The 18,710-nt window shown below is 42.0% G+C and overlaps 1 protein-coding gene across 1 annotated transcript in view; it reads right to left on the reverse strand.

The window, feature by feature from the left end:
* Positions 1-18,710, reverse strand: part of GCFC2 (GC-rich sequence DNA-binding factor 2) — an 881,623-nt gene that overhangs the window by 606,140 nt on the left and 256,773 nt on the right. Inside the window, exon 5 of the mRNA XM_044062700.1 lies at positions 16,957-17,054. Within this exon, the coding sequence (XP_043918635.1) occupies positions 16,957-17,054 (98 nt within the window). The remainder of the gene's footprint in view (positions 1-16,956; positions 17,055-18,710) is intronic.

Consider the following 18,710-nt stretch of genomic DNA (forward strand, 5'->3'; position numbering starts at 1 on the left):
TATAAAAAGGCACACCAAAAAAAAGGGAAGGGAGATACTAAAGGCTTATATAAACAACGGCCAAGAAACTATCACTATTAAAGCTAACACTAATTAAACAAGATATTAAAGTTATAAAGTAGAAATTTTTTCTAGAAAAAATATTACACTGGCCTGAGCTGTGAGGAAACCTCCGATCTGTTGCAGCGGCAAACTAGATCTGAGGTAACTCAAGGTGCATCATGAGATAGGGACTTGGCCTTGAGCTGTCTGAAGACCTTGAGCTTTGTAGTTGGCCAACTCGGAGCCGAGGATCGGCTCTGAACCCATCTGTAAGAATGAATGGCGAGACAGAACAACTTCACATCAAAAGTTACTCAAGACAAAATAAAGGTGATATTGCTTAATACTAGCAGTCTCAACAAGAAACTGCACTCCTTGGAAGCTCTACTAACCCAGGAGAATGCAGATGTCTGTACAGTTACTGAAACATGGTTCAAAGCCACGGAAAGCACTCCTGCAGTGCATTGCTATAATGCCTTTCATACATTCTGCTACCCACTGAACAAGAAAGAGCAAAAGGCAGAGGTTTATCTATCTACATAAAGGATAAGCACACCGCAAGGCTGGTCAAACAATATGACATGCTTGAGCAATTCCATGTCCAACTAACCATGGGAAAAATCCATTACAATATTCTTGCTGGCTATAGGTCCCTCACCATGAACCAGGAAACCCATACATCATACTTGAAGTTACTAGAATCACTCAATATCCAGCCAAAAACCATACTCATAGGTGATTTTAACTTCCCCTCCATTAATTGAGAAGCACAGAGGACAACTAACATACACGCCCAAAGATTTCTCGACTTTATAAAGTCAAGTGCCCTGGAGCAGCTAGTATGTACTCCCAAATATCCTAGATCTGGTACTCACAAATATGGGAGAGTGCTGCCCAACCCCCCCCCCCACCGTGTGATGTGTTCACTGATAAGATTAGATCACAAAGCAGTCTCCCTTAGTCCCCCCACCTAACCCCAAAAACTTTAAAAACTTCTCTAAGGTAAATTATCCCCTATTAAAGGATGGCATAGCTAGTTTTCAAGCTCACCCAAATCCAGAAAACACTGAAACCTATGCAGAGGCATACAGAAAAACCTTGTAAGACCATATAAACGACTGCATATCAACAGCAGTAAAAGACCGAAATATACCCAGGTCTAACCACAAAAAAAGCCATGCTGGTGGACCCCTGGTATTAACAGGTTGTACAACAAAAAGAAAGAAAAGTCTGTTGAGAAGTAAGAGGGAATGTTGCACAATGTAGCAAAAAGCCCCTCAATAATCTAAACAAGTGAACCAGGGAACTAGTCGAGTCTCTGAAAGCAGACTTTGTGGAAAACCTAGCCTCAAAAGCTAAGGATTACCATAAGGCATTATTCAGATGTGCGGAATTAGTTGTAGATGGCATCACCTATACTCAGCCAGAAAGTATAGCAAATCAGCTGGCCTACAAAATCAGCTCAAATTTCACCTCCCCGTCATCCCCAGTTCTCCCCCAAGAAACACCTGCCACCATTCCACCGCCAATTATCACCAAAGAACAGGCTGCCACTGTGCTCTCTAAAGCTTAAAACATGGCTTCAATGGGACCTGACGATATACCAGGTTGCCTCTTAAACAGCTTAAATCAGGACTTATCAGGTCCATTAGGATCTTTATCTAATCACATCCTCTGGACTGACTTTGTCCCAAGACAGTGGAGAACAGCAACAGTCATCCCTCTGCATAAAAAGGGACCATCTACTGACTCGGGAAATTACAGACCCATAAATCTTACATGTAAGGCCATGCTAAGAATAATCATGGACCTGCTAAATAATGACATAGGACACCTCCAATCACTGGACCCGACCCAATTCAGCTTTGTCAAGGGGTAGGTCATGCCTACTGAATCTAGTGGATTTCTTTTGAGAAAGTCACTATGGCCATGGATGAGGGTAACACAGTACATACTGCCTACCTCAACCTGGCCAAGGCATTTGACACAATTCCAAACTCAGATATTATAAACAAAAACAATCACAAAACTGGGCATAAATCCCTACGTCACTAGATGGATAGCCAGTTGGCTCATGGACAGGACACGTGGTTAAAGTTGGTGAATCCAGATCCAGAAAGAGGCCAGTTACTAGTGGTGTGCCACAGGGTTCAATGCTGTGACCACTCCTGTTTGGAATATACTTCTCCGAAGTCAAGGTTAATGTGGAAGACCTCTGGATGACAAAGTTTGCCAACAACTGCAAGCTGGGGACAATCACTGAATCCCCCAACAACGTAGATATCCTTCAGGAGGATCCAGATCAGACAAATGATTGGTGCAAGAACCATGACCTAAAACTAAATGTGAAAAAATGCATTACTGGACCCTTTGGGAAGTCAAATACCCCTTCAAATTACAACATCAATAGTACTCCCCTAAGAATAGACTCAGAGGTGAGAGATCTAGGTACACAGAGAGACAGTAGCCTGAACTTTGACCACCATGTACCCAAAGTGGTGAGGATGTGGCACAATGCCTATGTAAAGGTATGGCATCCAGATCCAAGGAAATTACAGTTCCACTGTACTTAGCCCTCAATAAACCAATAATCGAGTACAATGCACCGTTTGGCATGTACTTGACTAGGCACTTACATGAGCTGGAGTGCCTCAGAGGTAACTCAAAAAAGAAATACAGGGTGTAAACAACATGTCCTGTGTAGATAGACAAAAAGCCTTATCCCTTTACTCTTTCTTCTGATGACTATTAAGGGTGACCTATGCCTGACCTACAGGGCACTCACAAATCCAGCTTTGATGGAACTAATAACATCTGCAAGTCAAACAGCACAAGGGTCACCCTATCTACAGATTTGAACTTAAGTCAGTGACTCAAACAAAAATGCTGGTCAGACAAACAGATGTGTGTCAGAGACTGTACCTTCTTTGGAACAGGCTTCCTATTCACATTAAGCACAGCCTTTCCCTTTCTCTCTTCAAATGCAGTTTGGATCAATGGATGGGGAATCACAAATTCACTCCTGGGGTACTGCCTATATCCGTTATGGACAGGGGCAATCTGCAAGACACTCAACGCACAGGCACAAATTCATGTATACTATTGCCCATAAGGGCCATATATTGGGTAAAATTGGGTTATACTGGCTAGGCTTGTAAGGGCTCTTAAGCTGTTAGCCTAGTAATCTCCTATGAACCTGTGAAGAATGGAGGTAACTGGGAACATGCTTTGGGAGTGTAATGAGCTGGCAGATTTTTAAGATTCCCTAGAGAGTACTCTGTCAGAAATATTAGGGGCAGGAAATTGCTTTTAGAAGGACTAGGATTCTTTTGAGCTGGGAAACAGGATCTGAACTGTCTAATCGTAAAGTCTTATTCAGTTTAAGTTTAATTCTGTTGGCTGCCAAAAAAGCAATTACTAGAAAATGGAAAATAAAATCTAAACAAACTGTATTTGAAGTACTGACTATTGTAAAAAAGATAAAGAACTGGAAGAGGGATCTTTAGAAAAGAGAAGGAGCAAATTACATAGAAATAATTGGAATTTACAGAAACAATGCATCCATAATAATGTTCAGGAGTGAAGTTTAAAGGAAGGCAGAAATCGAGCAATTTATGTAATGTTGCAGTGAAAGACAATTGTTATAAATAAAATACATATACAATCTATAATATATGTAAATGACAAAAAACATTAATATGGTTTGCTTTCTTCTTTATTAATGTGCGCATGTCTATGTCTTAAGTGATAATTTAATAAAGGTGTCTAAAAAAAACTTTAGTACAATGGATTAGGCAACAGAAAGGGTTGTTGCCAATTTTAGGAAACCTATGATAAAAAATAAATAAATAAATAAATAAAATTAAAACAAGAGAAAGAGATCGTATACAGGTTTTTAGAAATATTTCAGACATTTTTTTGAAAATTTGCAAACAGCAAAAAAATGTGGAAAACAAGAAAAGGCACAAATGGAAATGTTTATGGAAGACTTAATTATGACAAAGTTAGTGGAAGATGAGAATCAACAACTAATAGCTAAAACAGGAAAAGATGGGATGTATAATCAAATAGGGAAATCTCCAGGAACAGACAGTATTCCCATGGAATTAAAGGCTACGGCCGAGACGTCAGAGGGAAAGAGCTTGATATATTAAAACTACTGGATCACTGACCGGTTGTATTTTGTTGTTCTTTGGTGTTTGGTAGCTGCTAGTATTCCCATGGAAGTTTGGAAATTATAAGGGAACTGTGCTAAAGATCTTGAAGGTTTTGTTTAGCAGCATCTTAAAGAGGTATGGGTGAGAGGAGATGTACCATCATCTTCGGATAAAAACTGTGGTAGCTATACTACTCAAAGAGGCTAAAGACCCTTCAGATCTAGCTTTATATAGACCCATTTCAATTTTAAATCTGTGTTTACGCCTATACTAGCTAAGAAAATGGCAAGGATGAAGCCAAAACTGACAGAAAAATTAATCAACGTGGTTTTGTGGAGGGGCGGCAAACATTTGAAAATATTAAAAGAATAATGATGATCCAGACGGAAGCAGAATGTAAGAAAATACCTCCATTGTTGATGGGTCTTGATGCAGAGAAAGCATTCGATAAAATGAGTTGGAGTTTTAAGAGTAGGGCGATGGAAGTATTTGCATTTCCTAATGGAATAATGAGATTAGATTCCTCTTTGACAAGCTGTGTTTTAACAGACGAACTAGGCAGGGGTGTCTCCTTTTCTTTTATTTATTTGCTTTAGTTAGAGCCACTAGCAAAGAAAATAATGGCCTCACAAATTTAGGGACATAATTAGTATGGTAAATTGAGAAAGGTTAGCTTTATTTGCTGATATTACGTTGTACCTGATAAATACAAAAAGGGGCATCTTAGTGCTGTGGAATGTTCCAAGTCAGTTTCATCTATTTTGGGGATGTAAAATTGATGAATATAAAACAAAGTCTACAGCAGTAAACCATGTATCCACACACAAATTGTTTCAGCAATATCCATAGTTATGTGGACATAATAAGATGAAGTATTCCAGTATATGGATTAAAAAAGATTATGTTACGGCAGCTAAGAATATGTTGGAAGAGACTAAACAAAAGACAATACAAAAACTTACAATCTGGAATCTCTTGATTCTGGATACAGATAGAAAGATCTAAGTAGTGAAATGTTTTTAGTACCTTTAGTTTTAAAAATGTGTCAGGCATATTTTTATCAACCAAAGGAAAAATTGTGGACAATATTTTGAAGGGATGTATTTTGGAGTGGAAAAGAGCAAGGATTTAAGTGGGATAAGCTGATCCTCCCCATACAACAAGCTGGTTTAGGATTGCCTGATTTGAACAGATACTTTAGTGATACGCAGTTAAGGTTCATATACATGACACAAGCAGAAAGTAATGAATCAAAATGGAAAGGGATGACGACAGAATGAGGGATAACTTTGAGAAAAAAAGAAAACGTAAGATTCTGGATATAGATCCTCGAGAAAAATAACAACTATACATAAAGTACAGTTGTGTACCTACCATAAATGTAGATGTTCGAGTGTATTCACTGTTGCAGTCATAATCTTTGGTTATCCTGCTGGCAGGCTACCTGCAGTCGGCCTGAATTCCAAAGTCTTGGTCTGGCGTCGGTTGCTGTCGCCTCTTCCCTGACGTCAGTGCGCCAGGGGTATAAAAGATGCAGCCGACGCCATTTTCTTCAGTTTTTCTTGCCCCAGATGTCAGGGGCCCCCAAAAGGGTAGGCTAAATAAATTATGCCAATAAACATGCATGCACTAAAGTAAACATTTCCTTCATCTACAAGCAAATACACCACATAGGTTGTATAGAATAAAGAAGTACAGATAATACCCAGCAAAAGAAAAAGGGGATGGTGGGAGGGTAACCTGGACTGCAACAGTGAATACACTCAAACATCTACATTTATGGTTGGTAAACAACTGTACTATGTTCATCGTGTTTCACTGTTGCAGTCATTACTCTTGGGTTGAATCCCAAAGCTGAGGATGGGTGGCTGGGCTAAATAGGATTAGAAGAGGCTATGAGGCCCTGCAGAACTGCAGTGGCAAAGCCTGCTCTGGATTTAGAGTAGAGAGGTAAGTGGTAGTGCTTTGTAAAAGTGTGCACTGAACTCCAAGTTGCAGCCTCTAAGATGTCTTTGGTTGGTACTCCTCTGAGGAAGGCTGCTGAAGTGGCTGCTGCTCTGGTTGAATGTGGCCTAATGCCCTTAGGCACTGATTTGCCATGCTGTGAGTAGCAGAAACTAATGCAATGGCCTATCCATTTTGAAATAGTCTGTTTTGAGATAACCTTTCCTTGTGATCCTGCAGCATATGCCACTAAAAGTTGCTCAGTCTTTCTGAAAGCTTTAGTTCTGTCCAAGTAGAAGCGTAGCGGTCTGTGTATGTCCAAAGAATGCAGAAGTCTCCCACCCTTGTTCTGTGGGTTTGGGTAAACGGTAGGCAAGTGAATGGTTTGGTTAAAGGCCACAATGGACACCACCTTAGGCATAAATGTAGGGTTCGTCCTCAGAGAAACCCTGTCTGGATGGAAAATGATAAAAGGTTCCACAGCCATGAGTGCCTGTAACTCCGAGACTCGTCTTGCAGAGGTTATTGCTAGGAGCAGAGCTGTTTTCCAGGATAAGAATTTTATATCAGCTGTTGAGGCTGGCTCAAAAGGAGGCAGTGTGAGTTTTTCCAAGACATAATTGAGGTCCCATGCAGGTATTGGTGCTCTCCTTGGAGGTCTTACTGAGGTACTGCCTTATTAAAGGATGAGAAAAGATAGGTGGTTCCGTATTGTAATGGGCTGAAATGGCAGAGGCATGAATCTTAATAGATGAAAAGGATAGGCCTTTGTCCAGCATCTCAGTTAAGTATTGTAAAATCTGAGGAATATTTGGTACAAACGTGTCAATTCCTTGTTCCTGGTTCCAAGCACAGAATCTCTTCCATTTTTCTGCATAAGATTTTCTGGTACTGGGCCTCCTGGCCTCCAAAATAACATCCATTACAGCTTTGGAGAGAAGAGTGTTCTGAATGACTACATTATCCACCATGCTGCCAGATTTAAGATCCTGAGTTGGCTGTGCAGGATCTGATTGTTTTGTTGGGTCAGTAAGTGAGACGTTTGAGGCAATGTCCAGGCTGGACCTTGAGACAAGCTCTTTAGGATTGGGTACCAGTGCTGGCATGGCGAGTCTGGGGCAATCAGTATAATTTTTGGCTTCACTTGTCTGACCTTTAGGAGTACCTTGGGGAGGAGAGACAGTGGAGGAAAGGCATATACTGTTAGGTTTTTCCAGCTGAAAGATAGGGCATCCACTTTCCATGCTTGCTTGTGATAAGTCCTTGTGCAGAATCTCTGTAGTTGACAGTTGTGAGGGGAGGCAAATAGATCTATGTCTGGGCATCCCCATTTCCTTGTTATCATGCTGAAGACTTGTGGATCCAGTTTCCACTCGTGGGGATCCATGAGGTTTCTGCGTAGTTCGTCTGCCAGAGTATTTATTTTTCCTGGCAGGAATTGTGCTTGCAGGTGAACTTGGTAAGTCAATGCTGTGTCCCACAAAGTCATGGCTTGTCTGCAGAGGGGGTAGGAATGTGTGCCTCCCTGCTTGTTTATGTACCACATGACTGTAGTATTGTCCGTCTTTATCAGTAGTTGTCCTGGATGAAGTAGATCCTTGAAAGCTGTCAGGGCATTCTGAACAGCTAGCATCTCTTTTTGATTGATATGAAGATGCATCTGGCTTGCGGGCCATTTGCTCTGAATACATTTTCCTGCCACATGGGCCCCCCAGGCATAATCTGATGCATCCATTGTTAGTGTTTGCCTGGCTGTGGGTAAAGTGAATGACTGTCCCTTGTTGTGTTGTCAGGTCAGTGCCCACCATCGAAACTCCTGTTGCAGGCAGGGGAATGAGGGTAATTAATGTTTCCAGGCTGTGGCAATGTTGAGTCCAAACACTTTTTAGATACCATTGTAGTTTCCTCATATGCAGTCTGGCATATGGAATTAGCAGAATGCAGGATGCCATGAAGCCCAAAGCCTGCAGAATTTTTCTTGCAGATAACTGGGTCTTTGTTGCCAACATTTTGAAGTAAGAAGTCAGTTGCCTTTGTTTGTCTGGTGTGAGATAAGCCATCTGGGCAGTTGTATTTAAGCTTGTACCTAGGAATATTATCTCTTGAGTGGGTACTAGTTTTGATTTATTTTCGTTTACTGTGTACCCTAGGCAAATTAGTAATCTTTTTACAAACGTCAGATGCTTTAGTAGAATGTCCTTGTTCTCTGCTTGAATAAGGCAGTCATCCAAGTAAGAATATATTTCAATTCCTCTTTGTCTGCAAAATGCAATTACTGGTGCCAGGCATTTTGTGAAGACTCTGGGCGCAGTAGATAATCCAAAGGGCAGTGCAGAGAATTGGTAGTGCATTGAGCCAGCTATGAATCTGAGGTATCTTCTGCAATATTGTCTGATTGGGACATGCAGGTATGCCTCTTTTAGGTCCAAAGTTACGAGCCAAGCCTTCTTGCCCAGCATGGGCAGTAGTTGCTGCAGAGTCAACATTTTGAATTTTGGAACGTCCAGGAATGTGTTTAGAATAGACAGGTCCAGTACTGGTCTCCAGGCTTTGTCCTTTCTGGGCACCAAGAAAAGTCTCGAGTAAAATCCTTGTCCCTGCTCTTGTTGTGGTACTCGCTGAATGGCCTTCATGTCCATGAGGGATGAAACGTGCTTTTGTGCCTCTGCCCACTGACTGTGTGGCAGGTCTGGCATACCTTTTGCCCTTGGCAGGGTGTGAAAGTGGAACCTGTAGCCCTGAGACACTAAGTTCAAGACCCATTTGTCCTAGGTGATCATGTGCCAATTTTCTGAAAAAAGTGCTAGTTTTCCCCTAAGGGGGCTGCCAAAAGATAAGTGCTTGGTTCTGGCAGAGGAAAGGAAAGTCATTGGGACTGTTTCCTGTATGGCTGTGATTTGTCTTCTCCGCTTTTGGAGGTAGAAGTACCCCATTGTTTAGGCCTGTATGAGCCTTGGGGCTGGGATCTGCCTCTTTGTGGCCTGTCTGACACTGGAAAGGACCAATTCTTTTTAGGCCAGTTCCTGCCAAATCTGGGTGGCTGCACCTGTAAGAAATCCTTAACTGTCTGCATAGATTTCGCTTTGTCCTCCATTTTCTTCAACACATCTTCTGCTTTAACACCAAACAAAGTATCATGCTGTAATGAAGCATCTAATAATTTTGCTTTAACATGATCAGACAGATTCTGTTCCTTTAACCAAGCATGTTGTCTAATGACAGATCCTGTAACAGCGGCCCTGCAAGAGGCCTCCAGAGAATCAAAACCACATTGCAAAGTATGCTTTCCCACTTGTTCAGTTGCATGCAATAAATCCTGCATTTCTTTGTTTTCTGCACATTCAGAATTTGTTAACATTTTCTGTTTAAGCATTAACAATAAGTATTGCTGATAATTAAGCATATGAAATTGACAATTTAAACCTTCACAGCCAAGGTAGCAGAAGTGTAAACCTTTTCCCCCCATCTGTCCAGTGCCCTTGAATCCCTATCAGAGGGGATAGGGTTTTTTGCAGTGGAAGCCTTGACCCCTCTGGGACCCTGAGAAATAGTTTCTGGGTCAGCAGCAGGGTTTTATAAAGAAATTTATGTGAATCTGGAACCCTGTAGTACTTGTCTGGCTTAACAGGTGCAGGGGGTAAAGAGTCAGGGGACAGGCCGGACTCTGAAAATACATCATCAAGAATGTCTAAAACAGGAGGGATAGCAAGAGGCCTGTGTTGAGGTAGTAAAAGAAAATCTCTAAGCCTTTTCTTAGATTCCGAGTAGTCTTGGCTCTCCCAGTGGAAGTGTTCCCTCATGGTATGCAGGGTTTCCCCAAAAGAAAAATCCTCAGGAGGGGAGGCTGAAGGGATAGATTCTTCAGCATCGGAATCCTCATAGGGAGGGAGGGAGAGAGTATTCTTGGTCAAAAGAGGAGCCAGAGGTAATGGAAACCTGATCTGAAGATTCATATTCTGTCTCTTGCCTAGGCCTCTTCTCAGGAGGGGGATGGGAACCCCTGATCAAAGTAATTAGGTCTTCGGCCATTTTGAGAATCTGTTTTTTAGGCATGGAGGCCTGTCCATGGCCTTGCTGCACTTGTTTCTTTGTATTTAGTGGTGCTTTAGTCTTTGCCTTTGGAGCTGTAGTCGGTTTTATACATAACTGTGTAGGCCTGAAAACACCCTCAGAAGCCGATGCCTGCTCAGCGGCTCCAGACCCATCTGAGGGAATATTTTCCAAGTGTCCAATACCTTGAGTTTCCAGAGGCCTAGTCTGCTCCATGTGGGAGTCGGAAGCGGCCTGCAGCTCTGAGGTAGCGGGTGTCAGGGGCTGTGAAAGCGCCTCACTGAGAACCGGCGACTGGCTTAGAAGAAGCCTCATCATCAGTTTTGGACCTAGGATGCCTGTCCTTTTCCTTGCGTTTCTTGTGAAGTGCGGTAGTCGGATGGCTATTCGACGACATTGTGTAATTGAATCTTCGGCCAAAGTAATGAAATGCAAAATCGTACCGACGCTTAATAGTGCGTTGGTTAAATCTAGCACAAAATCTGCAATTAGCTATGTCTTGATCAGGGCCTAGGCAAGGAATACAATAAGAATGGAAGTCCTTATGAGGTATTTGCTTCCCACAAGAAATACAATTATTAACTTTTTCTGACATCGGTCTGGAGCAAGAATAAAGTTTCCCCAATGGGGTACTTAGCTTTAAACGAAGACTTCGGATCTGAAATTCGAACACAAAAATCTCAGGAGTCGGCCGACCGGCACTTGCGAACTGCTTCTGCTTCGGGCACTGCACGGCAAGAAAGACTGAAGAAAATGGCGTCAGCTGCATCTTTTATACCCCTGGCGCACTGACATCAGGGAAGAGGCGACAGCAACCGACGCCGGACCAAGACTTTGGAATTCAGGCCGACTGCGGGTAGCCTGCCAGCAGGATAACCCAAGAGTAATGACTGCAACAGTGAAACACGATGATCATCAGTATATTTGTAGTGTTGCAAAAAGTGTTCAAGAGCTTAGCCAACATGGGAATACAGAAAGGAGATATTGCCAACAGGGATGACAGAAAGTAGGGATACAGAAAACAGGCAAGAGGTGGCTGGAATTTACTGTAGAAAATTAGCCAAGGAACCAATGTTTTGGTAGCAAATATCTATAAATGGAAAGTTAAAAGAGTGGGATTAGGCCAAGCAGAAGTTTGAACTGCATGTCAGAGACCGATATCAATCCCTGATAGTACAAGCAAAGAGAATGTAATATGGGAGTGTTAAGTCAACGACCAGCTCTTGTAGAGTGGTAGAATTTTTAGTCAAGCCAAGAACAGAAGCTACTGTTAAAACGTGGATTGTTAGTAAGGTATATAAAATATAGCATGATAGCTATTAGAATCGATCAGAGGAGAGTGGAAAAGATTGGGAAGAGAGACTGGAAAGACATATCACAAAGGAACAATGGCAATTCAGTAGTGAGAGACACAGACATCCCTCTCACCAAACTGGACAAGGAGAACATCACGGTCAGCTGCCTGTCAGGTGCCAGGATCCGCCAAGTCACACACGCACTCAAGTCACTCAGCAGCAATTACCATTATGACTCTGTCACAGTACATGCTGGAGTGAATGACTGTACCTCTCTAGACTATATGAAGAGAGACATGACAGTGCTCTCAAATTATGTGTGCCAGGCAGATATGTCCCTAGCCTTAAGCAGGATTCTAACTTCAACTAGGATGATGTCACATTACAGACAAGAAAAGATTGATTTCAATAACTGGCTTAGCTTCTGGTGTCACTCTAAGGGGATCTAGTATCTGTCAGCCAGGTAAGACATGGTCAATAGACCTCGATACTTTGTCAGAGACAGCAGTCACCTATTTCCTCAAGGCTTTAGGATACTGGCAAAGATACTTGCCTCCCCATAGAGCCTTTTTTAGGCTATGTCAAAACAACAAAACTTGCGACGTAGAACAATACTCTAGAGACAAACTCAAGGTCATGCTGCTTAATGCTAGGAGCCTAAACAGTAAGCTGCACTCAATGGAAGCTCTCCTCACCTTGGAAGATGCTGTCTGTGCAGTCACTGAGAGTTGATTAAAGGCCACAGCGAGTACCCCGGCCATGCAGGGCTACAATGCCTTCCACGCGTTCAGACCCCAAATGGGCATGAAAGAACCAAAAGTGGAGGTGTATCCATTCTCATTAAATCCAAATACACCTCGCGACTAGTTAAACAGTACAACCATCTTGAGCTACTCCAGGTCCAAATAACTATAGGCAAAACACCCTACCACATCATAGCTAGTTATAGGTCCCCCACCATGAACCAGGAGAAACACACCATCCACTTGGACTTGCTTGAAATGCTCAGTATACAGCCAAACACCTTGGTCATGGGAGAGTTCAACTACCCACCCATCGACTGTCCGACTTACATGAGCACAAACACGACTGCACTGAGGTTCCTGGACTTTGTTAACTCAAATGCAGTGGAACAGTTACTCTGCACCCCAACAAGGGGCTTAAATGTCCTACAGCTACACGTTACCAACATGGGGGGCTACTGCACTACCCCCAGTGTGCTCCCCTTCCTAGTGAAATCAGACCATAAATCCATCTCCTTTGAAGTAAAGTTCACACCTGACATCTCCACAGGAGCAAAAAAATAAAACATTTCTCCAAAGCAAATTATTGCCTCCTAAGCGATGGTATAAATGGTTTCAAAGCACCTGCTAACACAGACAACATGCAGAGAAGTACACAAATTCCCTATATAGCTACTTAAGCCAATGTATTGACTTGGCAGTATCTGACAGGACTAAAACCGGTTCCTCACGCAAAAACAAGCCACCCTGGTGGACTGCAAGTATAAATAAGTTATATAACAAAAGAAAGAAACTGATATCTCAGAACACGAAGGGATGCACACGGCAAAGGAAGATTACCCTACACAGCCTAAACAAGTAAATCAGAAACCTTGTAAAGTCCTCTAATGCAAGTTATGAGACTATATTTGCATCCCTAGATGATCATGAGGCATTCTTTAGCTATGCCCGAAACCTCAAAGGGAATATCAGCTGTGTGTCGAACTCATAGTCGATGGCGCCACTCACACAGAACCTAAAGAAACTGCCAACCTGCTGGCTGACTAATTTGGCAACAATTTTACCCCCTGTCTCTCTCCACAGAACAGGTCATTCAAGTGCTCTCCAAGACCAAATATACAGCCTCTATGGCACAGATAACATCTCAGGCTGCAAACTAAACAATCTAAAACAAGACCAAGTGGAACCACTTAGCTGTATCTTTAACCACAGCCTGAGCACTGGTTTTGTGCCTGAGAAGTAGAAAACGGCAAGAGTAATCCCCTGCAAAAAGGGCGTCCATCAACCAAACCAGGGAAGCATAGACCCATTAGCCTGACCAGCCTTATCTGCAAGGCCATGGAAAGAATCATCATGGACCTTATCAACCAGGATGTAGGCAATCTTAAAAATCTTGACCCAAAACAGTCTGGTTTCATCAAGGGTAGATATCGCGTATTAAACCTGGTGAACATCTTTGAAAAAGTCACCAAAGCCCTAGATGAGGGTAAAGCAGTACACACCACCTATCTTGATTTAGCCAAGATGTCTGACAATTCCCCTCTCAGGAATCATTGAGAAACTCTCCCAGCTGGGTATCAACCCATTTGTCACTAGATGGGTAGCAAACTGGCTCACAGATAGAATGCACACTGTTAAAGTTGGGGAATCCACCTCCATCAGTAGATCAGTTACCAGTGGTGTACCACAAAGAAATGTACTGAGTCCTCTACTGTTTGGAATTTATTTTTCTGAAGTCCAGTCACAAGTTGATGGCCTGTGGCTTACTAAGTTTGCAGATTGACTGTAAATTGGGCGCAATCATACAGTCCCCCAGCGATATCAACAAATTACAGAGGGGACTGAAACAGACAAATGATTGGTGCCAGGGCCATTGACTGAAACTAAAAGCAAAAAAAAAAAAAAAGCCTCATTATCCTCTTTGGCAGAGAAGTATTCCCTGCTAGTTACGATATAGACAGCACCCCTCTAAGCTCAAATACAATGGTGAGACTTGAGAACACAGGTTGACAGCAATCTGAACTTCGATCACCACGTGTCCACAGTAGTGAGGAAAGCCTTTTACACTGCCCATCTCATAAATAATGTCATCATATCCAAGACCAGGAAGGTCATTACTCCTCTGGACTCAGCCCTTATCACACCACTGATTGAGTGCAATGCTCCCTTCTATATGTACCTCATCAGACACCTGCAACAGCTGGAGAAACTACAGAGGTTGCTAACAAAGAGAATTCAAGGCCACCAAGACATGACCTACATGGAAAGCCCCATGTGTGTACTCTGTATTGTACAGGTTGACAGGCGACCTGTGCCTGGCCTACACAGCAGTCTCTGACCCTGCCTAATGGAAATGCCACACATCCACAAATCAAACTGGCCAAAAGTCAGTGGCTCCAGGGATCTCAGCCTGCCCTGTGACATTAACAGAACTTGCACAAGAGACAGATATGCCTCCCAGAGATTGCCCCCTTCTGGAATAAGCTCCCACTTCATGTGAAGCTGAGCTCTTCAATGACTCTATTTAAGGGCAACCTTGACAACTGGATGGGAAACAGCAAATTTACCTTGGGGGTGGCACCTATGGCCCTCATGGACAGGGGCACTCAGTGCTGATCATAGCATCGGTCTGCAAACATTGACCAACTATAGTCAACTGGGGTACTCTGGGTTTTCATATGGCTAGGCTTGTAAAGGCTTTAGAGCCATTAGCCTAGTAACCTCCTATGAACCTAGGAGAAATGAGGTTTAATGGAAGGCAGGAACTAAGCACTTTATGTAATGTTGCAGTGAAAAATTGTTAAAAAGAAAGAAAACATATATATAATATGGGTCTATATCACTTCAGGGAAGTGACAGTTCAGTGAATGGCATTTCATCGGAAATGCCATTCACTGAAATCTGCTCTTGTGGGGCTGCACCCCCCACACCTCCCGCTAATTATATATACCAACTCCAAGATCGCACTACAGTGGGGAAAGGGGAACTTTCCCAATCCTCACTGTACCACGATCTCAGTATGAACAGATTGACAAACGGCATGTTCAATGTCAGTGAACCAAAAATGCCATTCACTAAGCTGAATTTCAGCTGAATATAGACCCATATAATATATATCAAACAAATGTCTAATGTTAATGTGGTTTGCTTTCTTTTCTATTAATTTATGAGTGCCTACGTCTTAAGTAATAATCTAATAAATTAAAAGAAGAAGAAGAAAGAAAAAGGTATGTCCTTCAACAACAGATTTTTTTCTGATACCCCGAGAGCAACTACCAGCAACCACTTGATGCATTCATTCCAGGTGGAGTGGGGGCTGGGTCCTAAGCTAGACAACAGTCAATCCTACCCAAGTTTCTAAAATGCCCCTCTGTTCCCCATCAAGATTCAGGTGTTAGTGAGTGAGCCACTTTGCTGGCCCTGGGGCCAGCCTACCTTCTCCCTTTGTGCCTTCCCACACTGACTTCCAACTTGCATCTCATGCAATTGCACCATGACAGTATGGACTCAGCAGGCTCCCACTAAGTGTCACCCTTGTGGTGATCCAAAACTGCCTCCCTGTCCAACAGGATGGGTAAACTGGCAGAAGCTACTTACTCCCATCCTCCATGACCAGCACCTACTACTTCCCAAGCCCCTGTTCGAACTTGGCACCTGTGCCATAGTCAGAGGTTTATTGCTTTATACCACAGAGTTGTCATCTTCATAAAAATTTTGATCTGCACCATCTACAGTATGGAAGTCAAGACAATAACATACTTTCCGTCTACAGAGTGCAGGCAAGCTTAGAATGCAAACATCATGACACTCCAATTTGTAATATGATAAAGTACTTGCTATTCTCTCCAAAGCAAAATAGCTGCCTACTCTAGGTACAGCACACCTTCTCCAAGGTTCACTAATTTATAAACTACTCCATCAGGAAATCACATCACCTTTTACCACAAGACATGCCGCATCAACCCCCACTTATAACCTCAGGGACCAATACAACACAAGTCCTGTCCTCCAACAACCCCGCCCCCTCCCCACAACAAGGCTCCATTGCTCTGACAACATACTTTCTGTATTCACACCTAACCTTTGGCAGTCACTCCCACCAAATATAACAAATACCCACATAAAGAAAATTTTGACTCCTCAAGAAATTTTTATTTAAAGAAAACAGATGGAACAGGACATATCATCAAACTAAAACGTCTACATGTTCTAATCACCTGACCTAGATGTCTCAATTTTAACACCACAGTAACCTGTGGCATACTTCTTTTAAAAGTATGTATATTGTTATGTACAGCTATTCTTTTACTTGCTTAATCACATTTTATGTTATACCAATTATTTTGCAATGTTGTTATGCAATACCATTTCTTTTCAACAATGTACATTGTTTCTAATGCTAAATGTTTTTCCAATAATGTTGATGTTTCTGTATATATGGTTACCCTTTGTTATTCACCATTGGGTACTGCATTTGTTCTTGGTGTACCATACAACCCATGATAAGCCAGTAATTGATCATTTTTGATCAGTGCTCTACCCTTTTAAACAAAGAAAGTAATAAATTACATTACATATGAGGTTCAACTGAAGGATCTAGAATTAACTGCATTACATTACTGCACCCACTAGACTATTAACCAGATCAATACAACCAGGTCATGTCTGAAAATAGACAGCTGTCTCAAGTGTTTCTGAAAAAGAGGAAAGATATACATACTTTACCTGAGGGATTTTTATTCCTTTTCTAATTTGCTGTTCTTCCCATGTGTTCTCTGCTTCACTATCAGTATCTTGCAGGTCATCACTACTTTTACTTCTCCCTGTAAAGGTGTGACATATTAAATCACAAAAATGTCACGGCTGAGGAGTACATCAAATCAAACGTCAGAAGAGGCAATACAAATATCTTGATATGATTTAAAATGCTTGCAAAACAAACAGCACATTGTTCCTATAAATGACAAACAATGGGTGCGGGCTTCCACCCTAATTTAAATGTTACTCAATGAATCAACAAAGTCATGATATACTAATGTTTATAGAAAAATACCATGGTAGGATGTTTATCATGCAGTTGTATAAATTAGTCTGAACCACAGACAACTACCACTGCAGCATGCTTTGTGTGGGATTCAAAAGCTCAGCACTGTGGTTCAGTAAAAGTTGGAACTGAGCTCCAATGGTGAGACTGAACCTTACACTGCGACAGATCTTGCTGCATTAATGTGCAAGGTAGCTTAGGGCAGCTGATGCTTGATGAGTAACACGTTGCCCTCAGCAACCTAACAATAAAGAGCTATCAAGCTGGGAATACAACTAAGGTAGCTTAGCATGGTCAGCCCTCACTAAGCAAGCTGTTGCCCCCTGCAATCAAACACTGCACGGACGGATATCATCCTGGGGATATTTCCAGAATTATGACCAAATAAATGCAGATACCTGGGGCATTGCAACTGTGTAGAACAGCAGCAGAAACTGCCCCAATGAATTTTCCCTGCACTATGCTCACAAAATTAGTGGTGTTCTCCTGAAATCACGTCAGACATTGTTTAACCATAGAAAAGCTGGCATTGTGGCTTAGCATTGCTTCTTCTGCTTTGTGAATTCCTCTGCTTGGCCTGCTTAAATACTAAACACAAGTGGCTTATGCTAAAATGCAAGATGCTTGCATTCACCTCCCACACGTTTGTGAACTAGTGCTAGTCATTACACTATGCTCTTTGCTAGAAGATAGCTATTAAAGTAAACTGTACAGTTTTCTGAAACTTATCGTTGATCTTTAAGAACAAACAGAAAAAGTTCTCAAATTAGATCTACCATATCTTGTAAAACAAGAGGCAGCCATACTGTTTTCCAAATGACTTTATCTGCCCATATATTGCTAGATGACCTTGTATGGAGTCATTCTTTTTAAGTTTTCTTCTTTTTTATCATCTCTGGTACCTAGCAGCAGCTATTAAGACTTCAACTTCATCTGCATGTGCTTTATCAGTGTAGCTTTAACACTGTGCTTTGCAGCAAATCCATAACATAGGACTTTTTCTGCAACAACTCTGAGTGATGACTCCGGATTTCCCAAAAGCTATCTTCACAACACCATCTCCCACTTGCATCATGACACTTGGGGTGATACATAACATGTGACACCCTTCATGTGCTCTTCGGTTCCATTACATAATCAACTGCCAATGACCACCCCAACTAGCTGCTCCCAAATGACCAGTCAGTAAATGAAGGACAAAGAAAACTACTTCTCTTTTTAAGGAATAACACTCTAAGAAGGCAGCAAGAAGTCAAGAGTTTGGGAATAAAGGATATGGTTTCAAGGAAGGAAGCAAACACAATGGTAAATACAATCACATAACTATGCTAGCTATATCCAGATAACTACTGTAACAGCTCCATAAAACAGGACAGATTCCCAGGTAATTTCTTAAGAATACATAGGTGGTTATACATAACTACCAGAAAAGAGA

This window comes from Protopterus annectens, chromosome 2.part1 (genome assembly GCF_019279795.1).
Source record: "Protopterus annectens isolate FY-2018-M chromosome 2.part1, PAN1.0, whole genome shotgun sequence".
In the NCBI taxonomy this organism is placed as follows: domain Eukaryota; kingdom Metazoa; phylum Chordata; order Ceratodontiformes; family Protopteridae; genus Protopterus; species Protopterus annectens.